General features: G+C 51.7%; 1 protein-coding gene across 4 annotated transcripts in view; it reads right to left on the bottom strand.

Moving 5' to 3' along the window:
- Window positions 1–24,854, bottom strand: part of FERMT2 (FERM domain containing kindlin 2) — a 65,018-nt gene continuing 40,164 nt past the window's right edge. The window contains exons 3-16 of one of the 4 annotated variants that reach the window (XM_075427179.1): window positions 23,650–23,784; window positions 19,900–19,932; window positions 19,200–19,425; window positions 18,936–19,038; window positions 17,952–18,059; window positions 15,546–15,680; window positions 13,575–13,624; window positions 9,665–9,789; window positions 8,338–8,444; window positions 7,406–7,627; window positions 5,188–5,208; window positions 4,560–4,684; window positions 4,195–4,336; window positions 1–1,379 (exon numbers count right to left, since the gene is read on the bottom strand). In XM_075427179.1, coding sequence (XP_075283294.1) covers window positions 1,206–1,379; window positions 4,195–4,336; window positions 4,560–4,684; window positions 5,188–5,208; window positions 7,406–7,627; window positions 8,338–8,444; window positions 9,665–9,789; window positions 13,575–13,624; window positions 15,546–15,680; window positions 17,952–18,059; window positions 18,936–19,038; window positions 19,200–19,425; window positions 19,900–19,932; window positions 23,650–23,784 — 1,706 coding nt within the window. In that variant the 3' untranslated portion in view covers window positions 1–1,205. The remainder of the gene's footprint in view (window positions 1,380–4,194; window positions 4,337–4,559; window positions 4,685–5,187; window positions 5,209–7,405; window positions 7,628–8,337; window positions 8,445–9,664; window positions 9,790–13,574; window positions 13,625–15,545; window positions 15,681–17,951; window positions 18,060–18,935; window positions 19,039–19,199; window positions 19,426–19,899; window positions 19,933–23,649; window positions 23,785–24,854) is intronic. The other 3 variants (XM_075427180.1, XM_075427181.1, XM_075427182.1) reach the window with 3 other exon arrangements.

Here is a 24,854-nt window from a genome sequence, read left to right as displayed (position 1 = left end):
TGAACATTAAATAAAAGATTTGACTTTTATTTAAAATAAAATGCATTTGTACATAGTCTTGAAACCACAGACTACAGGAACGCAGCACTGGTTATTCCTCGGCGTGAGGTGGGGCAGGAGATGGCTCCCCGTTAGCGCTGGCGCTGCGATGGCTTAACGAACGGGGAGGTCCTGGCCCCAGGTATCAGTTATTGAGGGTGTTGTGGCACAGCTCTCAAATCCGATTTAACTTAGACAAAAATTGACTGGACTGAAACTGGGGTTTTTGGGGGTTGTTTCCTGGTTACTCCACTTACAGGCATACTATAGTTAATGCTGATACACCAGATCTATGCAATATTCTAGCTGGCTTGTGAGACTAGTTAAAAAAACTGTACAATTTTATAAAATTTGTGTTTTTTACATTAGTTACACAAAACCTATACTTCATAGACCTTTACTTCATATTGTAATGAAAAAGTTTGCATATCATAGGCAGAACAGTGACTATGCTGGTGAGTACTAAAAGTGTCATAATACAATATGGTGTAAAAATAAAATAAAATTAAAAAAAAAAAAAAGACAATATAAATGATTAACAAAAGGCAAGTTAACAAACAAAACCAAGCTATAACAGACTAACAGAAGATCACCTTCGAGGCCCACATGCAACTATCTTCAAAAAGTCATGTCAGGCACCTGCAGCAGTCCCGGCGCATGTAGTGTGAAAGGAGAGATGGCAGCTCTACTTACGGATAGGACGACTTCAAAACAGGTCAAATGTACAGAATAATAATAAAAAAACCCAAAACAAACCACAAAAAAAGAAAGAAAACACTCATGCATTAAACATGATAAATAGACTTCATATAGGTTAAGCCCTGGATGGCTTTACAAGAAGATGGCTTAGAGTTCTCTTAGGAAATCGGCTATTTTAAGTCAGTCAAATCTTCTCCTGATCTGCCCATCAGCTTCGGTATCGAAAGGCCAGGGGCAGGATCACCTGGCCCAGATACGGTCTTGTTATAGCAAATTAACAGAAGTGCTCATTAGTGCACACAGATTAACTGGTCTGGTAATGCAAAAATTTTCATGATTTAAAAAAAAAAAAAAAAAAGATACATTTCAAGCTTACTTTATTAAGCAGCATATTTCAAAGAACAGCTTTTTAAAGTTAAATATTAATATGGCCATGGGGTTTCCTCTCGGTGTACAGTACATGGGACTCACACCCAACCACTGGTCAGTTTGTAGAACATTTCCTCGTCTAAACTCTCATTCTGATCCTTCGCTCGCGTCGACAGGAAGATGTAGCCGCCGATGAACTCGTGAACCACTTTGCAATCCACCTCCGTGCAAATGAAGGACACCCGCACCTCATCTGCAAACTCCACCGTCACCTGGAGGGCAAAACCACAGGGGTTAGCCTCACCGGCCCTCCCGGTCGTACACCGCCCCACGCGCTTCCCTTCTGCCTGACTTTTCTTTTCTGCTAACCCCGATGCCTCTTCCTGAGCAAGATCCAGCGACGTAAGTGATGATTTGGCTTCCAAGATCCTTATGGGTCCCTTCCAACTTGAGACACTCTACGATTCTACGATGCAATAATCATTGTTCAAATGTCTAGAGGCAGAAATACATTTTATTGCTTTTATTATTATTCTGGTTTTGTTTATCTTTCTATTTGATTTGTTTACCTATTTATTTATTTAAATGATCATTATACCTCTCATTCTCCCACGACTCAGAGATAATGACGCAGCGTGAGTACACGGCTCTCTGCTTCAAGAGAAACAGAGAATCATAGAATCATGGGTTGGAAAAGACCTCTAAGACCATTGAGCCAAACCATCCACCCAACACCACCATGCCTACTAAACCATGTCCCCAAGTGCCACATCTACACAGTTTTTGAACCCCTCCAGCGATGGGGACTCCACCACTGCCCTGGGCAGCCTGGTCCAGTGCCTGACCGCTCTTTCAGTAAAGAAATTGTTCCTAAGATCCAGTCTGAACCTCCCCTGATGCAACTTGAGGCCATTGCCTCTCGTCCTGTCGCTGGTTACCTGGGAGAAGAGACCAACACCCGCCTCACTCCAACCTCCTTTCAGGTAGTTGTAGAGAGCGAGAAGATCTCCCCTGAGCCTCCTCTTCTCCAGACTAAACAGCCCCAGCTCCCTCAGCCGCTCCTCATCAGACTTGTTCTCCAGACCCCTCCCCAGCCTCGCTGCCCTTCTCTGGACACGCTCCAGCCCCTCAATGTCCTTCTTGGAGTGAGGGGCCCAACGCTGAACACAGCACTCGAGCTGCGGCCTCACCAGTGCTGAGTCCAGGGGCACGATCCCCTCCCTGCTCCTGCTGGCCACACCATTCCTGATCCAAGCCAGGATGCCGCTGGCCTTCTTGGCCACCTGGGCACACTGCTGGCTCATGGTCAGCCGGCTGTCGACCAGCACCCCCAGGTCCTTTCCAGCCACTCCTCCCGAAGCCTGCAGCGTTGCCTGGGGTTGTTGTGACCCAAGGGCAGGACCCGGCACTTGGCCTTGTGGAACTCACACAGTTGGCCTGGGCCCATCGATCCAGCCTGCCCAGACCCCTCTGCAGAGCCTTCCTACCCTCAAGCAGACTGACACTCCCGCCCAGCTTGGTGTCATCTGCACACTGACTGAGGGAGCACTCAGTCCCCTCATCCAGATCATTGCTAAAGATGTTCAACAAGACCGGACCCAAAACTGAGCCCTGGGGAACACCACTTGTGACCGGCCGCCAGCTGGATTGAACTCCATCCACCACCACTCGGCCATCCAGCCAGTTCTTTATCCAGCAAAGAGACTGGGCACAGACCTTTTGGGGGCTGGGATTTTCTTGCCAGCTTTCCCTCTGAGCGTATTCTGGTTTTGTAAGTTGAAGTTTGGCCGTAGAAGTGCTTTACGGGGCTGGGGGAGCTCATTTTGGAGTGACTGAACAGACTGTCCATTTATTGATGGCCGTTCCTTTTTTGTCCCCTCATCACTGACAGCTCTGTGGGAGGGAGGAGGATTCCCAGCAGAGCATCCGAGAGGAATAATTGGGATATCGGAGTCTGCAACTGGGTCAAAACAAAGACTCTGAGGCAGAGGGGAAGCTGAATAATTTTTCCAGCAGCTCTTGATGAGCTGCAAACGGCAGGAGAGCAGCCCTCGCGTATCCCTGGCCGTTTTCATCGGGTGCTGGGTGGAAAAAGACCACAAAAAATCTGTGCATCCAAACGTAACGGTTGGGGAAAAGCCCATCTCGGAGCCCAGTGAAGGGGCTGCTGTTGCTTTTCATTACTTGAATGGAAGCTGGGGCTGTACTGCAAATAAAAGGAATTTTAGTACGGATAAAGCCCAGTACGTTTAGGTTGCTGCCTGAGCACAAGTTCTGAAGTTTGATTTTATTTTGCAGCCTTTGATTTTATTTTGCAGCCTTTGATTTTATTTTGCAGGTGTACAGGGACTGGAGAAAATCGTTGTTAAGTGTGTAACTGGCTGCATTAAAGGAAGATTTTTATTTTTTTTTCCCTCCTTCTTAAGGGTCATACTCAGATCTACCAGGAGTTAGGTCTGCTGGATCTCCAAGGAAGGCAGAAAAGGGAGGAGGAGAAACCATTACATACACCTCTCCTACGAGGACAGGCTGAGGGAGCTGGGGCTGTTCAGCCTGGAGAAGAGAAGGCTGCGGGGTGACCTTAGAGCAGCTGCCAGTGCCTGGAGGGGCCGACAGGAAGGATGGAGAGGGGCTTTTCACAAGGGGGTGCAGTGACAGGACAAGGGGGAAGGGCTCTAAACTAAAAGAGGGCAGATTTAGATGAGATGTTAGGAAGAAATTCTTCCCCATGAGGGTGGTGAGGCCCTGGCCCAGGTTGCCCAGAGAAGCTGTGGCTGCCCCCTCCCTGGCAGTGCTCAAGGCCAGGTTGGATGGAGCTCTGAGCACCCTGGGCTGGTGGAAGATGTCCCTGCTGATGGCAGGGGGGTTGGAACCAGATGAGCTTCAAGGTCCCTTCCAACCCTGACCATTCTGTGATTCTCTAAACGCAGCCGGATGGGACATGGTTTAGACAACAGCGATGTGAAAACTTGACTTCTTAAAAGCCGACTTATGAAGTCAACTTAAACCCCCCATAACCCTGCGAGCAGCGCCCGCCTCACGTAACGGGAGCGGGGGAAGAGGCGGAGGTGTCGGACACCGGCTCACCATTTTAATCTCCCAGTTCACGTTCCACTGCTTCATGTTGCTGAAGCGCCAGGTTTTGATGGCATCGCCCGTGCTGGCGTCCATCCGAATCAGCCGGTTGTAGGCGATGCCGATCAGCTCCTCCTTCTTGCCCCCCTGGAACCTGCGGCACGGCGAGGGATTAACAAATGCACGCCCGCGACACACCGCTACGCGTGTTAAATTCAGCAGCTAACTCATAAAATCGATATCATAAGTCGATGCAATTAAGGCTTTTCACGTCAGTTCCAGCGCAACTTCCACAGCTAAGGACGTGCTGCGTTTTTAATGTATTTTGTGTATTTATTCATGAACGTCCTCCCGCTCTGCCCAGCAGACCCACCGACCTTGCGATGAAATGCGTGATGCCGAACTCCGGCAGCGACTGCCAGGCTTGAATAAACCGCATCTTCGCCTCGATGAGACTCATCTGAGCGACGTTCTGGTGGGCTTCCAGGATGCGTGCCGTGATCTGCGGGCGGCGAGACACACCGGCTTTAGGCGAGGGGGCTCGTTAGCGGCATCACGCGAATGGGTAACGACTCGGGAGGCGTTTGGGAGCCGGCGCGGTTACGAACAACGGAGACGATCGATAATTTCTACCCTGAGGGCTCATTTCAGCTACGACTGCTCAAAGCCTGCGACCACGGCTGATAAATGCGGAGCTGCTTTTGCTTCCTATCTCCAGACATATAAAAGCAAATATAGATCGGAGCTGTCTGGAGGCAAAGGGCGGCTCAGGCTCCTTTAGTTTAAGATGCAGGATCTGAGCAACCGGCGGGGCCAATTTCTGGTGCAGGGTTTCCAGTTTCGCAGCGCAAATCACTGGGGACCATTATAAAAACCGAAGAGGGCCCAAGTTTCTCGGGGAGGGTGTAGGTTTTGTTGGTCTTTTCATTGCTGCTCTCCAAACCAAAGGGGTTCTAGACTATTTAATCTTAAATTTATCTTAATTTTATTGTTGCTGTCACTTACCAAGTCTCTTACATAGCCTGGCTGTAGATGGCAAGGCGGAAAAAAAAAAAAGAAAAGGAGGCAGAAAGAAAAAAAAAAGCAATCAGAAATATGGCAACAAAGCAAAGAAAAAGTGTAAATTAACTGCAAACCAAAGTTCAAGCAAAAAAAAAAAAAACCACATGCACAATTTCTTAGGCAGAAAAGCAGCCAAAGTGAACGTGAGGACGGAGAGGGGACAAGCGAGCAGGGATTCGCCCCTCGTGCCGGCCCTGCCTGCGCACCGGTGCGCTCCTGGCTGGCCGGCATCACGTAGAGATGGTTTTGGTCCTGAGAGGGTTTCGGTACTGCTGGTGGATGAAGGGGAGGATGAAGCTGCCAGCTCAGAGGGGAATCTGTGTCCTCACGCTCCTCCCCACGCCTCTGCACAAACTCGAGCCCGCTCGCTCACAGAGGAAGCTCGATGGCTCACTATGGGCTGTTAGCTCAATGGCTCCTTTTATTTTATACGCAGAGAAACGCTGGGGATGCTGCGCGGGTAACAAGCGGCTGGAGGGTAACATCAGCCGGGCTTCCCGGGGACGCCTCTGCCCTTGCACGGCGGCTGGAGACGCCGCTCCGACACCGAACCCCAGCGAGGCACCCGAGAGCTCTGAATATGTTTATTTCGGTTTGGTTTTTTTTTCTTTTTTAATTTGCATTTAGGGTTTGGCGCTCCCCAAACCCACCCTGCCAACCCTACACTGCTGCAAGGGCACGTGGAGACAACCACCGCCCGAGAGGGTCTGGGGCTGGCGTGGGACCAAGCACCTCCATAAACCCTCCGGCAAGGCCCACTGCCAGTGCTCATTTCGGCGCCGTTCGTGGGCTGCACAGCCTCCTCCTCCTCCTCCTCCTCTTCCTTCCCCCGTGCTGGGGCGCGGAGGGACCCTCGTGGCTGAATTCCTTGCATTCCCGCAGCCGCCATCCCTCCGTGCCAGCCGGCAAACAACCTCCGCTGTGGCCGTAAAGAAAAAGCCTAAATCTGCCTTTTAGCCAACATCTATAGGGAACTCGGCGTTTGCACCGCGGCTGCCGGCCCACCTTGGGGCAGGGCAAGGGCTCGTGCCTGTCCCCACGTTTCGACGGAGTTTATTTTTATAACGAGGATACCTGCATGGTAAGCAAGTTCTGCAAGCTAATATTTTTCCAGGTGCCTCCGTTTTACCGAGTTCAAGCCCAGAAGGTATTATATATGTTAAGACGGTATATTTATGCGGCCTCTCCCCCATCCAAGTGGACATAAAGGCTTATTCAGAAGAATAATAAGGGCTATATAAAATATAAACTCCACTGCCAGGAAATTGTCGTGCTGTGCCAATAAAAAGTTACATTTTTCCTGCTTCTCTGACTTGCAGCCTTCTCCTGGGTTTTGAGAAATGGTACCTAGCCACAGCCTGCCCGAAGCAGGCAGGCTGCGAAGCTCCAGCTGAGTGATTAAGTCACCAAAAGGCCACGGAGCAATGCCTCACTTCTTTCTGCCGCTGTCCCGACATCTAACTGTCTCTCAGAAAGTCCTGAATTTATTTCTTTCCAGCGCAGAACAGTTCAGCCCTGTCATGCGTGGGATCGAATGCAGCGTGGAGCTCAAGCGCAAGTCACGGCAACTCAAAATGAAGCAGCGCCTCAAGGACTGGCATTTGGAAGTGGTGGAAAAGCAAAGGGAGAAATCTGCAAAAACGGCATTACAGGCAAGCCTGGATAAAGCACCGCAAGCAACCGCGGCTCCACCGATCCCGAGGATTCCTGCACGGGTTCTGTGCGGCAGAAGGGGTTTGAATCCCAGCACCGGGGACCGGTTTCGCCTCATCGCTGCGATAGCTGTGCGGGGAGAGGCGGGGGCAGCCGCCCCGCGCTTCGCTGCACCGTCGCTCGGTATCAGCAGGGGCAAACGCCACCCCCAAAACGTATTTAAAAGAAATCTAAATAAATTTAAAATGTATTGAAAATAATTGGCTCCCCGCTGCCGAGGCTGTGTACATGCACCGTTCCGTAACCTGCGGTATAATTAAAGTCGTGGGGGTCATCCCCGGGGTGCCGGATCGAAACCACACATTTCAGTCAGCGTTTTAGTAACTGCGTGCATCCCATGAAGTGACAACACCCGAACCGCGCGGTGTGAAACGCCGGCTACGGGCGCGCAGTCAGCCCGCTCCACACCAAAACCAACACCGCGCCGGCAGAGCGGGCCAGCACCTACCTGCTTGTTCTTGTACTTTTTCAGGTAGCGAGGAGAAACCAGGCACTCGGGATTGATGTCGGTTGTGATTTGCTCCGGGATCAGCTGCGGGTCTGGGTTCAGATGCTGCATTTTCAGGAAGGAGAGGATGTTCTGCACTTCCATGCCGTAGGAGCTGTCGGCCATCGTCTTGCCCTTGGAGGCCAGGCGGCAGGCGGCCATCCAGCTGGCGTACTGCGTCTCCTGGCCCCCAAAACAGAGACCCGCGCCCGTCAGAGCCGTGGGGGTCCCGCCTGCACCCCCGCCCCCAAATAAAGCCCCGAGGAGCCTTCATTTTCCTTCCAGCCCCAGAAGACTCAAGTACACAGAGAGGTGGGCAGAAACCCAGCCAACGTGTAGACTACAACCACGGGACAAAGCCAAGGAAGAGCAGGAGCCGATTTTCTATTTCAAATTCAAATCACAGAATCATTAAGGTTGGAAAAGACCTCCGAGATCATCAAGTCCAAATGTCAACCCAATACCCCCATGCCCGCTAAACCATGTCCCCAAGTGCCACATCTACACGGTTTTTGAACCCTTCCAGGGATGGGGACTCCACCCCTGCCCTGGGCAGCCTGGTCCAAGGCCTGACTGCTCTTTCAGGAAAGAAGTTTTTCCTGATATCCAATCTGAACCTCCCCTGACACAACTTGAGGCCATTGCCTCTCATCCTATCGCTGGTTACCTGGGAGAGGAGACCAACCCCCGCCTCACTCCAACCTCCTTTCAGGTAGTTGTAGAGAGCGAGAAGGTCTCCCCTCAGCCTCAAGTATGCTCTGAATGTCAAGATCAGGTGCATCTGAGTGCATTTTCTGTTTTTTTTTAATTAACACCAGCTACACGGCACATCCGAGCGTGAGCTGATGGTGGGCAAAGGGCGAAGAGAGGGCCGGTCCAAGCGATAAACTCACATTATCGCAGCGAAGCCAGATTTCGTTCATTCCCTCCGCCACCGGAATCAGAAGTTTGATGTTAAACTTCTGACCAGAGATGTTCACGTCAGGGGTAACTTCGCATCCTGCAATGAGGGAGCCAGCGTTTAACAGGGGTGTGGAGAAAAAGGGGAAAAAACATAAAGAAAAAGGAAAAGAAAAAGCAAAGCACTGCAACTAAAGGGTGTCTGACAGCATCTCAGTGCTGCAGAGATCTTACACCCCATCTCCGACGGGATGAACACTCTGCGTAGCAGGATGAAAACCGTGCCAGATGTCTCCTTTTCCAAGCGACAGGAAAAAAGCGGGGGGAAAAAGCAAGACCTGATCTGAAAGCAATGCAGCCAGAGCTAATGTGCGGCCGCAGGATTCATCCCATAGGTCCTGCCTGGGCTCACGAACGGACCTGATGGCTGGCAAATACCCCATGACCCTGAAATTTTCTTGAAAGGGGAGGGAAAGTTGGCTGGGCGGGTGCTGACTCTCACCCTGAAACCCTGATATATTATTTCAGCCGGGCGCATCGCTGCTAGTCAGTGGCGAGGCGCGAGCATCCCGCTTTCGGCGTCTGGAGAGAACTACAAGCGGTTGTACAAACACCGGGGGTCACGAACTGAACCGGCCAAGTTAGCCCAGGCACCGCTTCAACGCCGCCTCCGAGATTTTTGAAGAGTGCCGTCACGGCAGCTATGTCAAAAGCTCCCAAAAAGGTCCTGCGGGCCGGGCTTCGCTCTGACTGCGGCCCGAAGCCGCTTGGCATCTGCTCCTGCCTCCACGGGGCAAAAAAAAAAAGAGCTCTCCGCAGTTTGGTGGCTGCCGGAGCTGGAATGTTTAACTCGACGTAAGGAAAGCCAGCAACCGTAGGAATTTAAAAACTGATGTGCAAGGCTCGCAGGGAGCGCTCGGACGAGGCTGCTCACGCCCAGCACCGGGGAGAGGAGGAAAAACAAATTCAAGGCAGCGGAGGAAGAGAATGGTTTGTTCTCTCCAGCTCAAACTTCTTCTCTGCTGCTGGAGTTGGATCAATTCTTTCGGACAGCCATGACAAAAAGCAGAGCGGCAAGCTGTCACCCCACGCTACCGGGGACACACGTACCACTCGACCCTGGGGGTCACACGTACCACGCTGTCGCTTTCTGGAAGGCTAAATATATGCCGTGCTATCAAACCCAGTCACACTCAGTCCTCCAAACTCATTTACCCACCCCTAGGAAGGTGAGCCAAGATAAATCAGTGGGAAAACACGATGCAAAGAGGAGCAGCCTACGACTGGAATAAAATGCGACGGCTCTCGCGTTTCTCTTACCTCTCAGGTTCATCTGGTGTGCAGGGGTCCCGTTGGATTCCTCTTTGCTTTTGTAGCAGGAGATAGAGGTATCTTTGAAGGTGCACCAATACGGCTTGTAGCCTTTCAACGTCAGCTTCTTGGGCCTGCCGGACAGGTTGAGGGACGTTACATTTGGTTTAAGCTCCTAAATCAAGCTGCTGCACTGGGAAACTCGTTTCACCCATGAAAATCTGGTGTCAGCAGCCTGAGGTATGCCCAGCCCTGAGACAGTCCCTGCCTGGCAGCTCAGCCACCACTCCCCACCCCTTCAATAACGCATTGGGTCATCACGTTGAGCTGCAATCCCAAGTTTGGCCTCTTCAGTCCCATGGAGGTCCCACTAATTTGGGGCAAGGTGGGGAGAGCTGGAGAACTGTATTACAAAAACAGACATCCCCACGAATTGCTGCAAAATATTCCTCTTCACCTGCCACGTTAAACTGGAACCCCTTTCACAGAATCACAGGATGTTCAGGGTTGGAAGGGACTCTGTGGGTCACCCAGTCCAACCCCCTGCCCAAGCAGGGTCACCCAGAGCAGGCTGCACAGCACCGCGTCCAGGCGGGGCTGGAATATCTCCAGAGAAGGAGACTCCACAGCCTCCCTGGGTAGCCTGGGCCAGGGCTCCGTCACCCTCAGAGGGAAGAAGTTCTTCCTCATCTTCAGACAGAACTTCCCATGCTTCAGTTTGTGCCCGTTGCCCCTTGTCCTGTCGCTGGGCACCACTGAAAAGAGTCTGGCCCCGTCCTCCTGACACCCCCCTGCAGATATTTAGAGGCATTTCTAAGGTCCCCTCTCAGCCTTCTCTTCTCCAGGCTGAACAAGCCCAGCTCCCTCAGCCTCTCCTCGTAGGAGAGATGCTCCAGTCCCCTCATCATCCTCGTAGCCCTTTGCTGAAGCTCTGAAAGGAAGCAGTATTTCTAAAAGACTTGTCAGCCAAGCACATGCATGAGTACAGTTGTTGTTTTCTTTTTAAATACTCCACTTTACATCAGAAAAGGTTCAGTTCCTTCCTGTGGAAAAGCAGGATTTTGCCCAACTCTGCAGAATAACTGATGGCCCTTTGAGCCCGTGCCAAAGCCAAGTGCCCAGCTGGCACCGTGGTACCCTCAGCCTGCTCAGCCTGCCACCGGCCCAGGACCTTCGTAGAGCTTGAAGTGCCTGATTTTACTTAACCCCTCTGAATTTCTAAACCTTCTTCAAAGGCTGTATCTGCAGTTTCTCACTGGAATGCATTTCTCACATCCCCAGCCCAGAAGCAGCTGCTCAGCCCTCATCTGTAGGGATCAAATATGCGATGGCCCCGACTGCTCGTCCTCGGGGCTCTGCTCATTCATTTCCAAGCAAAAGCGTGCTGGGGGCTGCTGGGGGGAAATTCGGGAGGTGGGGGAGAAACACGGCGTCTGCCCGAACCCCGCTGCTCCCACACCTCTGACGGACATCGGGGCTCCGGGCATCTGCTGCCTCACAGAATCACAGAATCACAGAATGGTAGGGGTTGGAAGGGACCTCTGTGGGTCATCTAGTCCAACCCTCCTGCCTCCTCCTGCCTTCGCTGGTTTGCTCCTCCCGAAGCCCGGGCACTCACAGCCCTGCCCCGTGCAGACTTCACAACCGCAATTTCCTTCGAAAGCTGCCTCCCACTGCTGCAGAAGTCACCAACCTCCAAGCCAAGCCACCCCACACGCACAGGTTTTCCCAGTCCTTCCCTCCATCTCCAAAGATGTTTCAATATCTTTTTACTGTCTTGAGCTTTTCTGGGGACTCCTTTAAATTGCAGGCTGGCGATTTAATCGCGGGCAGTAACCCGGCTGGTTACAGAAAGGCACTTTCTGAGACAGAAACATCCCGAGGCTCTGCAGCAACACCAGGCACGTATACGGACACACATATAGGACTTGTATAGAATCACAGAATCACAGAATGGTAGGGGTTGGAAGGGACCTCTGTGGGTCATCTAGTCCAACCCTCCTGCCGAAGCAGGGTCACCTACAGTAGGTTGTAGAGGACCTTGTCCAGGCAGGTCTTGAATATCTCCAGAGAAGGAGACTCCACAACCTCCCTGGGCAGCCTGGGCCAGGGCTCTGTCACCCTCAGAGGGAAGAAGTTCTTCCTCATCTTCAGCTGGAGCTTCCTCTGCTTCAGTTTGTGCCCGTTGCCCCTTGTCCTGTCGCTGGGCACCACTGAAAAGAGTCTGGCGCCGTCCTCCTGACCCCCACCCTCCAGATATTTAGAGGCATTTCTAAGGTCCCCTCGCAGCCTTCTCTTCTCCAGGCTGAACAAGCCCAGCTCCCTCAGCCTCTCCTCGTAGGAGAGATGCTCCAGTCCCCTCATCATCCTCGTAGCCCTCTGCTGGACTCTCTCCAGTAGCTCCTCATCTTTCTTGAACTGGGGAGCCCAGAACTGGACACAGTACTCCAGATGAGGCCTCACTAGGGCAGTGTAGAGGACAAGGAGAACCTCCCTCACTCTGCTGGCCACACTCCTCCTAATGCACCCCAGAATGCCATTGGCCTTCTTGGCAGCACACTAGGGACATGTATCGCTGCTGCTCCTCAGTGAAGGGTGACAAGAGGCAGGTCCGAAGCTGGGCCAGCTCCTAACCCCACATCATTGATGCCTGACCCTCGTTTTTAGGAGCAGATGATGGTTCCGTGCTTCCCTGCCGCGGCAGGAGCGCCCCAGATCCCAGCCTCGGGGTTCGGGCTTGCACCGGGTGAGGCACTGGCAGCTTCTCGCTGCTCCACCTCCCGCCCCACCAACCCGTGCAGCCGATTTGTGAGCAATTAGCTCCCCGAGTCATGCCTAATTTTATCGGCAAATAAACAGATGAAGGGAAGGAGCAAGTTTTTTGTCTGCTTGTTTGTTCAAGGAGGGGAAAAAACACCCACTCAGATGCAGAGGACAGGCGGCAGCCCTGAAACTCTGCCCCAGTTAAGGCAGACCGCAAGCCCAGATGGACATGGACACCTTCTTCATTCGCCTTTGGAGACAGAGAAAGAGTTTTTCAGAACTGAAGTGGCAGGTTCTGGCTCCAGAACCAAACAATTCGTCAAATAAAGGCTCGCTTCAGAGCTATTTCGCTGCCTACAGCTTTTCTTCTACATCCTATAGCTACGCTGTGAAATCTCATCGTTATTCCCAGTTTCCAGAACTTTCACACCGTGACCCTCGCCGCAGCAGGCAATTAATTGCAAAAAGACGGTCGCGGCTGCCAAAACCTTACTCCAAGTCCAGACGCTGCCATTCCCGGTTCCACATACCACCGTCCAAGTCAAAGCTAAATAAAAAAACCCTGAGCGAGCTGGAAGAGGAGCAGAGTCAGCTCAACCCGCTCCTCTTGGCGAGGAGACGGCAGCGAGAGCGGGATCCCGGCTGCTTATAATTCCTCCAGCCTCTTGCAAACCCCCCGAGAAGAATCTGAGCGAGGTTTCTAAGTTTCACTCCTAATTTTACGATGGTTTGATTACTTCATGGGCATTCACTGCACTACAGAAATATCCCGGGACGTGCTGCTGGGTGCGGGATGCGGCCAGCTCTCCCGGAGGGATGCGTACCTGCCGGGACCGCGACAGGGGGAAAACACGCTGGGTTTTACATTGAAGAACTGATCAGCTTCAGTATCGAATATATCAAATAATGTGAGATACTTAGGGGCTGTGCTATGGGATAAACAAGGAAAATGTTTTGACAGCAAGAGCGCGGCGATGCTCTGAGCTGCGCTATCACACAGCGACTGCTCGGTGGCTTTTCATGCGAGATACCAGCGGTGCACAGCAAGATCTTAATGTCAGGAGATGGGAAAAAAAAAAGGATGTTGGGCGGCGGGACTATGAATTATTCACAGACATTACCAGTTTCACAAGCACCTCTTCCCATCAGCACTTACTTGAAGACTTTAATGTAGTCGGCGAGCTCCGGGATGGAAGTGATGTCACCCTGAAAAGAGAAGAGCATCCCGTTCGCCCGCCGGCCCGAGCGGAGCCGGGGCGGTGGGTCCGGGAGGGAAGGGACACTGCGCAGCGGAGGAAGCCGGCGGCAGCTTCGCCGGCCAACGGCGAGGGCTCAGGGGTCACCAAAGCGCTCCTGAGAAAGCCCCATCCACCTCACGGCAGCAGCAAGCGGAGAAAAATCTCTCGCCCAGAAGCGCTGTCTGGAAACCAGAGGACAAGGTTTTCTTTTCCTTTGCGGAACTCCTGCTGCCGCTGGAGCCAATTCCCGCCCGCGAGGCTCCCGGCGGTGGCACCGGCTCGGGTTCGCGTCATTTTTCTGCTCCCTTCACTATTTCCTTACACTCCGAAGGGAAGGAAAAGCTGCCGCTCCACACCTCCGCGGAGGACCGGGGAAGGGCTTTCTGACACTCTAGAAAGGCTTTCCCCCCCGCCCCCAGCTTTATTAACATTATCTCCACATTTTGGATGAGCAAAATATACCAGGTGGCACTTTTTTAATTCCCATGAGCTCGAATTAACGGGTTTTCGAAGGACAGAAAAAGCAAAGGCAGCTCCAACAGCTTCCAGCAGCAAGACAGAGTTTACTTTCCGTCTGCGATGAGCAATGCTGTTTATAGATACCACGGAGGGGGGGAAAAAATGCAGAATCTAAACAAACAATCCAGTAATTGCCCATTATCCTTATTCAATTACTCGAATGCATCTGGAAATGGCTACCCCAGCAAGCCCTACGGAAAGGGATGGCGTTTTCTGATGAATCACTGTCGCCTGCGCTCCTCGCTGGCAGGGACCGCTCCTCAGCACTGTGCTTCAAATCTGGTTTCGCAAACAAATTAGAAAAGATCTCTTGGCTATGAAAATCTGTCGTTATTTCCCTTGCAACTCTCCCTGCTGCAAGTGGTTAATATTATAAATCTCTGCTGTATTTAATGCCAGCAAAGCAGGCTACGTGTGGACGCTAACTTCAAAAGGACCCTCCGTAAACACTTAAAAAATGATAAGCAATGGAAGAATGGAAAACTTCAGGGATTTTAGGGTTTGAAAGAGCTCAAAATGAACCTCAGAAATGGTATAAATGGGCCAAATGCCTGGAAAAGCTGTGTTTTGCCAAGTCTGACCGGACCTCATCTTTTTTCTGCAGTTCAGTTTTTGGGCTTCGCGTTTTTTAAAGGTGGAAAAACCAGGGTTAAAACAGCGCATCAGAAAAAACCGAAATCCTCTGAAATCCAGTCCCAGCCCACTCCAGGCTGAAACCCAGTCCAGTAAAAGCAGGGTTTCACAGGCGTAAGTTATTTCTGCAGATCGCGGCAGCTGTTTTCGGGACTGTCAAACCTCGCCATGAATTAGAAACGGTGGAAGAGAAACCTCAGCATGAAGAATTCAGTATTTTGGAAAGTCGGTAGCGAGAGCAGAAACTAAATTAATCTTCTCCGAGTTTTCCATTCTTTCATTCTTTCAGCGCAGAGCTGGGCTCGTGGGACGGGCTGAGCTCTCCCTGCCAAATTAACTGCAAACACCCCAGAATAGATGGCGGTCTTACAGCTTCGATGAAGCCTTTGGTTCAATACATGCAAGTGCTCAAAGAGGTTTTTACGCCACGTTTGGGCCCAGAGCAGAGGTGGACACTTCCCAGGTTCCCCTCCCACCAGAACGACCCCTCAGTAGTTAAAAAAAAAAAATTATTTTTAAGAAAATATTATCGAGGTCTGTGTTCTGCATTGCTCCACTGGGCTGTGGGCAACTTTCTCATGCTGTAAGAGAAGAAATAGAAAAAAAGGGAGAGCAAGGAACTAAAAAAGGTTGGATGCCTGGAAAAATTCCCAGCTCGGGAGGATTATTCCTGCCTGGTGCGAGGCGAGGAGGGGACGTGCAAGCCACCCTTGCCACCACGTGCTTGCAACTCTTACCAGGATCGTCGACGTTTTGCCACCTTCCAAAGTAATTTCCAGATCTGAGAGCGCAGCGTCCACCTCATCCACCTCCTTGTCGCTGTTGTTCAGGTGGTTTTCCGAGGACATGATGGACAGCTTGTTGATGTGATACTGAAAGGCAAGGCACAGCGTTTCACCGGGATGGTCCCATCATCTGCTGGATCCTGTGGGCTCGTCATGACACAGCTACCGCGCTTGGGAAGAGGAGTGGAAAACCGGAGCTGTACCCTCCGTGGGAGCAGAGCCCGGTGAGTGCTGAGACCTCAGGGCAGTCGAGTTGGGAATGGCTGGCCTGGCTGTTTTCAGTCCAAGGAGTCAGTGGTACGAACCCCAAAGGACTGCTCCAGACCCCCGCGGCAGAGCTACTCTCTTCACAACATCGCAGCGTGGCTGAGGTTGGAGGGGACCTCTGAAGGTCAACTGGTCCTATCCCTTGCTCAAGCACGGCTACCTACAGCCATTGCCCAGGACCATGTCCAGGTGGCTTTTGAGTATCTCCAAGGATGGAGACTCCACAACCTCTCTGGGAAACCTGTACCAGCATCCAGTCACCCTCACAGTCAAAAAGTGTTTCCTGATGTTCAGAAGGAACCTCCTGTGTTTCCACCTGTGCCCGTTGCCTCTGGTCCTGACACTGGGCACCACCGAGCAGAGCCTGGCTCCATCTCCTTCATAGCCTTTCATCAGGTATTTATACACATTGATAAGATCCCCCTGAGACTCCTCCAGGCTGAAGTCCCAGCTCCTTCAACCTTTCCTCAAAGGAGAGATGCTCCAGGACTTTCATCATCCTCATGGCCCTTTGCTGGACTGTGACTCTCTTGGACTGAGGAGCTCAGCACTGGACCCAGTACTCCAGTGTGGCCTCACCAGTGCTGAGCAGAGTGGAAGGATCCCCTCCCTCGACCTGCTGGCAATGCTTTGCCCAGCACAGCCCAGGACACCATTCACCTTTCTTTGCCCCAAGGACACGTTGTTGGCTCAGGTTCACCCTGGTGTCCACCAGCACGCCCAGATCCTTCTCCGCCAAGCTGCTTCCCAGCAATACACTGGTGCCTGGAGTTGTTCGTCCCCAGGGGCAGGACTTCACCCTTCCCCTTGTTGAACTTCACGAGGTTCATGTTGGTCCATTTCTCCAGCCTGCCGAGGTCCCTCTGGACGCCAGCACAACCCTCTGGTGCATCAGCCACTCCTCCCAGTTTGAGAGGACGCACTGCGTCTGTTTTTCCCCCAGAAAACCACAACATCCATAAACTCTCACAGCAAGGACCATGCCCAACCCACTCTGGACTGCTTGGAGAGGTAAACTGAGTCTTTCTAGTTTGGTTTTCACCCATTTTTCCCTAGGAGGGGCCCTGGGAGCGGAGAGCCCTGCTCTTGCCGGGGCTATTTCTGCATCCTACAGCGACGAGGCGCGCCAGACCACACGTAGTAAATGGCCTGCCCATCCGTCTTACAGAAGTCAATAGCAGGTGTAGTATTTATGCCAAATCACGCCGAGTATTTCCTAAAACAGATAAATAAATAGTTCTGGGAAACCCACAGATTATCCCCAGCTGTCTGGGAGGCAGCGCGCCAGAAACGCACGGTTCAGTAACCCAGTGTACGTACTGGGGTTTTCTGAGAAGGGCAAAACTGAACGTTAAGATAGACATAAACATGTTTGGTAAAAGAAGGCCAAGTTCCTCTTCACCAGAAGTGATCAGCAGCAAATATTTAAATTACCTAATAAGCTCAAGTGAGGATTAGGAGACGGGAAATGATCCGACTTCTACCAGCGTGAGAAGTCCAAGCTCCCACTGAAGACAAGGTGAGGCTCGAAATCACAGAATCACAGAATGTTCGGGGTTGGCAGGGACCTCTGTGGGTCACCCAGTCCAACCCCCTGCCCAAGCAGGGTCACCCAGAGCAGGCTGCACAGGACCGCGTCCAGGCGGGGCTGGAATATCTCCAGAGAAGGAGACTCCACAGCCTCCCTGGGCAGCCTGGGCCAGGGCTCCGTCACCCTCAGAGGGAAGAAGTTCTTCCTCATCTTCAGCTGGAACTTCCTCTGCTTCAGTTTGTGCCCGTTGCCCCTTGTCCTGTCGCTGGGCACCACCGGAAAGAGTCTGGCCCCGTCCTCCTGACACCCACCCTGCAGATATTTGTAGTCATTTCTAAGGTCCCCTCTCAGCCTTCTCTTCTCCAGGCTGAACAAGCCCAGCTCCCTCAGCCTCTCCTCATAGGAGAGATGCTCCAGTCCCCTCACCATCCTTGTAGCCCTAAACACCAGTTACAGCGGATTTCATTTATCACGTTAATCAATATTCATCGACAGAGAAGTCTGCAAAGCTGCAAAATCCAGTTTAACCAAAACCGCAAGCGTCTCGGGCTGTCTCCTACCTGCAGCGCCGCAAACATCATCATTTCTTCCTCCGTGCACTCGATCTCCTCCAGCAGAATGGCCCACTTGGACTGCTCGTACAGCTGGTTGATCCTGATCGCGTCGTACTACGGCACAGCGCAAAAAACCACGGGATGGTTGTAAAACCTTCGAGCTCAGCTCAAGATGGACCACTTCGTCTTTCATCTCAATGCAGAGCTTCAATCCGAGACCGAAAAGCCTCCGCCGCCGAAGCGGAGTGGCTCTAAGCAGCCCTCAGAGCATCGCTGGCAATACCCAAGCATTGGCACACCGGCACGTGGGAGCACGCCAACCCGGGCTGGATGCCTGCACGACCAGTTTCCAAAGCGGTGGAGGATTTACCAGCACAGATACACATTAGAGATCATAGAATCGTTAAGGTTGGAAAAGACCTCTGAGATCATCAAGTCCAACCATCAACCCAACACCACCGTGCCTGCTAAACCACGTCCCCAAGTGCCACATCTACATGGTTTTTGAACCCCTCCAGGGATGGGGACTCCACCACTGCCCTGGGCAGCCTGGTCCAACGCCTGACCGCTCTTTCAGTAAAGAAATTGTTCCTAATATCCAATCTGAACCTCCCCTGATGCAACTTGAGGCCATTGCTTCTCCTCATATCGGGGTACTCCAAGCTGGTGCTTGAATCGTAGTATCATTAAGGTTGGAAAAGACCTCTAAGATCATCAAATCCAACCATCCACCCAACACCACTGTGCCTGCTAAACCATGTCCCCAAGTGCCACATCCACACGGTTTTTGAACCCCTCCAGGGATGGGGACTGCACCACCGCCCCGGGCAGCCTGGGCCAACGCCTGACCGCTCTTTCAGTGAAGAAATTTTTTTCTAATATCCAATCTGAACCTCCCCTGGTGCAACTTGAGGCCATCAATACAGACACAGGCATCCTTCACCCAAAGCCTTTCCCTGCCAGACACAAGTAAAATAAATAGCTCTGTACCTTTGGATTCAGGTCAAAAAAGCTGTAGTACTTGAACCGGAGGAGCAAAGCTTCATTTTCTTTCACCTCCTGCTCCATAAGAGATCGGGACGAATCCAGCCATCTGCAAATTGTCAACACGGGATAACACACACAAAAAGCTCCGGCGAAGTCGCGATGACGCTTTCAAGAATTCCATTTAAAACCGCACATTTAAACAAAAAAAGAGGGGGAAAAAAAAGAAGAAAAAACCCGCAAGAGCAGAAAAGCAAATCCTTAACTCACCCTTGGTTGATTTTGGCTTTATCGAGCAGCGCCTGCGGCTTGTACATTTTCGCTAAGGACTCCGGGGAGGTGACGGGCTGGCTGACGGCCAGGATGCCCGGGTTCCCCTCCGACAAGGCGCTGTCGCCGAACCAGGCGGAGGTGGGCGAGAGGGGGCTGCCGTCGTGCGCGTCGTAGGTCGGCGTCATGGTTTTGCTGTACAGTCCTGGGCTCGAATATATGTTTCCTACCGGTGAGAGGAATCAAAGCCGGGAGTTAGCACACAGCCAAGCCCTGCTTGCTCCCAACCAAGCCAGCTCAGACACAAACCCGAAGCCAGCGGACGAAAAACCTTCCCTTTTCATTTCTTTTCTTTTTTTTTTTTTTTTACCATTTTTTTTCCGCAATGGGAAAACACTGCTCTGCTTGTTTTCCCATGAAAAGCTGCCCCTCTCTCTCAGCTCTTCTCCAAGAGCAAAACTGATGGAAAACTCATTCCAGCCCAAATCCATGGGAAAAGGCGCAGGTCTCCCATGCCGGGAAACTCCTGCCCCTGCGCTTCTGCGGCACCTGGGACACGAACGGCCCCCGACTTACCGGCATTACCTGTCGCTTAAAGATTTTGGAAGTCAAAAGTTTTAGAGGAGCAGGAAAATAAACTAAGGGCGCAGCCAAAGAGACCAGAGGCAGAGCGCAAAAGTCCTACTGAGGTGGAGCTCACCTTTGACGGGGCCGATGTAAAGAATATCGGTGCCTATAGAGAGGGAAAGAAAGGAGGGAAGTGAGAAGACGAGAGAAAAGTCACCGGGAGAGCACGGAAGGACCAAAGCCGAAAATGGGCATTTTCCGAAGAGGGCAGAACAGCACAGGTGAGGTTTAACCCCCCCAAACGGGAGCGTTTGCAGCAGCGTTGGTGGACTCGGCAGGCAAAGCAACCGAAGTGACTCCACGGTTATTTTATTCCCATTACAAGAAACAGCCGGGCACGGCAACGCGGCATTTCACGGACGGAAAAGCTTGCGGAGACGGCCAAACAAATTTGGTATTAATACGCTGAGCGAGCGGTGCGATCTGCTGCGAAACCGATCCTGAAGCACGCATTCCTCCCCGGCCTTTTAAAGCTTCACCGCTCGTACGGACTCAAAGCAGACACAAAAAACCCCTTCTGAAATTACAAATCTGGAGAGAGGAAAGTGGACCCAGCTCGGTATCTCACACCCCAGGATAGCTGAGAGCTAAACAGCCCCTATTCGTTTCACGGGAGCATCGATTTTTACGTTAAGAATACAAAATAAGCATTTTTCAAAATAAGGGCGGTTCAACGACCGTCTCCTAATGTCAGTAATTCCACTGCGCACGTACGTCGGGCAATGAGCTCAGCACCACTTGTGGGGCATAAATCTGTGCACCAGTGCCCAGAAGGACCAATACCTGGCTTTTTGGGAAAGAGCTGTGTCCTTTTTCATTTCTGAGCCTGTTCGGACGTGCAATTCGTTGCACCCAAGAGCACCCATTCAAGGTGTTGAAGGGGCACGTGGCAGGGTTGAGATGCCACAAGCAAGGTCTCCTGTGCCACCTCCTGCCGCTGCCCTGAACTCCCCCCTCGGGCCACCCTCCAGCTCCTGCCTCCAAACAATCCCTCCTCCTTGAACACCCAAGAGAAAGGACAGAAAGCTGAGCTGGAAAAGTCTAAGACCAAGACAACAGAAAAACCTTTCTAAACTCTCATTTTTTTGTGATGGGTATCTGAAGGAGCTTTAAGAACGGTTTGAATCAGAAGCATCATACCAAGGACAGCCAACATCTTGGTTAGGAAACTTCAAATAATATAGAAACATGACTCTAAACTGTCTGACAGGATGGAAAATATAAGTGCAAACCGTCCGTCGCCATCAAACACGAAAACCCCCAGGATGCTTTTCATGCTCCTGCTAGTTTTGCCAGCATCTTGGTCTGGATTACTGATGTGGAGGACCAGTGAGCACCGTGGGTAGCTGCCATCAGGACAGACCCGGCAAACCAGGCACGAGCAAAAAAGCATCAGAAATGGTCAAAGGATGGAGACATCCACCTTCAAGCTTCACACTTGCAAGGAGAAGGCCAGGGGTGACTTGCTAGGTACTTCTACCAGGTACTTCTACTCCAGAGTTGGACTCAATCATCCTTATGGTCCCTTCCAACTTGAGATGCTCTATGATTCTATTATTATAAAAGCAGCAGAAATGTGCTCTCCCCACGGACTGTTCTAACACTGGAGCAGAGCAGTCCAACAAGAACCGGCAATAAACCACCATCACCATCCATAAACTGCATGCCAAAAGATGCTCTTGCCTCCTCCCCATCCGCCCTCGCAGCGCGCCAGCCTCAACCTTCACATGGCTCAAGCATTAACTAGACCAAGAAAAGAAAATCTCACTTCTTGCCCCAAATCGGGCAGGTTTTCCCGTGGACATCCCCCCACATTCCTCCACTTGAGTGTCTGCTCCAGAAGAGCAAAGCTTCCCCTTGGATGTTCTCCTCATCACCTCCAAACATCTGAAGCATCTCAGAAGTAGCTTCCCTTCAAAAATTTGCCCAAGGCAGGCAATGCCATGGAAAGCTCCAGCTGAAATAGCTATAACTTTGGCTAACTTCTAAACGAGCGAAGTCTTCTAATGGAAAGTGTTGGGCAATATTTGCTGTGGGTGTCTCGACAGCTCTGCCGACCGTGATGCCAACCGGGTGCTCAGTGACAGAACGCGCCCGTCGCACCTACACACGCCCAAATGCACAGATCCCGAAACATGAACTCGTCTTCCAGAAGCATCTGGCACGCAAACTGATGGCGGAACAGCGCCAGCAACAGTTTATTCAGATTAAAAACGTGACTTCTAACTCATGGGACCTAAGCTTCACAGGTAGCTGCAGGAATTCAATCTGCAGCAAAAGCAGTTTAATTCATGAAGAAAGCTGAACTGGCAAGACAGCTCAAAGTGACTCACTGAAAATAAATAAATAATAATAATAAATAATTAAAATAATAATAATAAATAATTAAAATAAAACCCTATCTTTTGCATACATTTCCCCCAAAGCAGGCCACGTATTTCCTACTGATCTAACGGAGATGCTCTCCGCGAACACTGACTTTTGGACAGGCTAATTACGGGCTTTCAAGATGAAAATGCCAAATGAAAATGAAAATGGACTGGAGCCTTGCCCGAAGGGAGCCTTGCCCTTTCCCTCGCCCCGACGCAGGGAAAACTCCCCGAGCCAGGGGTGGGAGAGGACTAGCCAAGGAGTATTTTCCCGTAACCGAGAGGAGAAAGAGCGAGACCGGGGCGAAAGAAGGATGGTTTTCCCCTTGCTGCGGAGCCCGTGGCGCGCGTCGCTCCGGCACGGCAGCTCCAGGGCATCGTCGCTCTCGCCCGCGCCCTGCACACCCAACACCTTCCTGCCTGCAAGCCTGGAGCCACCCGTGGCATTAACCACACTGCAGGGCCTTCGCTCGGACATTAATTTAAGACCAATTAATGCAAGTTTACTGAATCCCAAGATGTTTTAATTAAAGCTGCCCTGCTTCCCTCTCCTGGCTGGATGCAAACCCAAGGGCTTTGGCAGCCGGCGACGCCTCGCCCGCCCGGCAGCGCGCGTCCCCGCGGCTTTCTCCACGACTCCATTTGGGCTAAAGGGCTCCCACTCGACCGACTCCATCGTTTAAGCTCCTGCCATTTCCCTTCACACCCCAGGTCTCCAGCAGCCACGGAGCAGAGCCAAAACCCCCCTTCTGCTCGCAAACACCTCCCTGCATCAACGTGCTGCCCACAGAATCACAGAATCACAGAATAGTAGGGGTTGGAAGGGACCTCTGTGGGTCATCTAGTCCAACCTCTTGCCGGTGGCAAGAGGCGTGACGCCGTCAGCGACGTTCCTCCGTTAGCAATCCTCTTAGCAGCTCTGCTCGGGTTCCGTAAACCAGACTGGCAAACTACCCCCACCCCCTCCAATAAAAGGGGTTTTTTTAGCGTTATGATCTATAGCCACGCCCTTAACATAATGGAGCATTAATGCAATTAATAAAATACTGGTTTTGCTGCGCTATAAATCCAGAATAGAATGGTGGTACTGCCTAAAACACACCTGGAATCTGACATTAGGAACGATTTTCCATTTAACTCCTTTCTTAATAGGGTAAGAAAACCTTTCAGTAACACGATCTGGGTCTTAAAGCGGTCACACTTGGTTTCTGCTTGATTTTATGAAGTCTGGCGTTGTTCTGCTCCCCGAAATGCGTGACAGCTTCAGGCATGCATCTGTGCGACCGCGACCGCGTGCTGCAGCCCTGGGTGATTCGTGGAATTTATCTGGGGTCCGCTTCTCGCACAGACCTTCAGGAATTAGGTCAGACCGATACTGCAGTGTCATATTCCCCCCCCTCATTTTATTATCTGTTTGCCTCCTGCTGACCCCTTCCCTGAAAGCCCCGCCTCACCAGACCCCGGCGTGATCAGCGGACCCTCCAGCTCGAAGGCGTCGTCTTCACATTGATCATCCAGCTTCTTCTTTTTTTTCTTTGACGGATCTCTGGGTTTCCTCAAAAGGGAGAGCTCTTCTGGATGCCTGATGTCTGGGGAGAAAATGGACCACTTTTACAAAGGCAGGATGGAAAAAAAGGGGAAAAAAGAACATAGAATCATAGAATGCTCAGGGTTGGAAGGGACCTTAAAGCTCATCTGGTTCCAACCCCCCTGCCATCAGCAGGGACATCTTCCACCAGCCCAGGGTGCTCAGAGCTCCATCCAACCTGGCCTTGAGCACTGCCAGGGAGGGGGCAGCCACAGCTTCTCTGGGCAACCTGGGCCAGGGCCTCACCACCCTCATGGGGAAGAATTTCTTCCTAATATCTAATCTAGATCTGCCCTCTTTTAGTTTAGAGCCGTTCCCCCTTGTCCTGTCACTGCACCCCCTTGTGAAAAGTCCCTCTCCATGCTTCCTGTCGGCCCCTCCAGGCACTGGCAGCTGCTCTAAGGTCACCCCGGAGCCTTCTCTTCTCCAGGCTGAGCAGCCCCAGCTCCCTCAGCTTGTCCTCGTAGCAGAGGTGCTCCAGCCCTTGGATCATCTCCGTGGCCTCCTCTGGCCCCGCTCCAACACATCCATGTCCTCCCTATGCTGGGGGCTCCAGAGCTGGACGCAGGACTCCAGGTGGGGTCTGACGAGAGCGGAGTAAAGGGGCAGAATCCCCTCCCTCGCCCTGCTGGCCACAGCAGAACATCCTTCCTTCAGGAACACCATCCAGCAATGTGCAACATCTCCCTTGGCTGACTTTCCTGCTTTGCAATGGTTAAAAATCAAGCTGAGAACGTTGTCCCTGCAAGCCTGTCGGAAACAAGCACCGTCCTTGGCTGGAGAGGTGACCTAGCATTTGGGTAAAACGCAGAATTTCCCAGGCACAGTCACTCAAACGCAAATACGAGCACTGCCAGACCCTGCGACAGAGCCTAGTACCACTCCCACCCATTATCTTAAATATAAATAGAATATAAATATAAATATAAATATAAATATAAATATAAATACAGATACAAAGACAAAGACAAAGACAAATACAAATACAGATATAAATATATTAACCAGTAAACCCCTATTTAGGCACCCAGGTGACAGGCCAGGTACTCTCACTTCCACAGGAGCGATCCA

Source organism: Opisthocomus hoazin, chromosome 7 (genome assembly GCF_030867145.1).
Source record: "Opisthocomus hoazin isolate bOpiHoa1 chromosome 7, bOpiHoa1.hap1, whole genome shotgun sequence".
Lineage (NCBI taxonomy): Eukaryota > Metazoa > Chordata > Aves > Opisthocomiformes > Opisthocomidae > Opisthocomus > Opisthocomus hoazin.
Note: the sequence above shows the minus strand (reverse complement) of the source record. Positions and strands in the feature narration are given on the sequence as shown.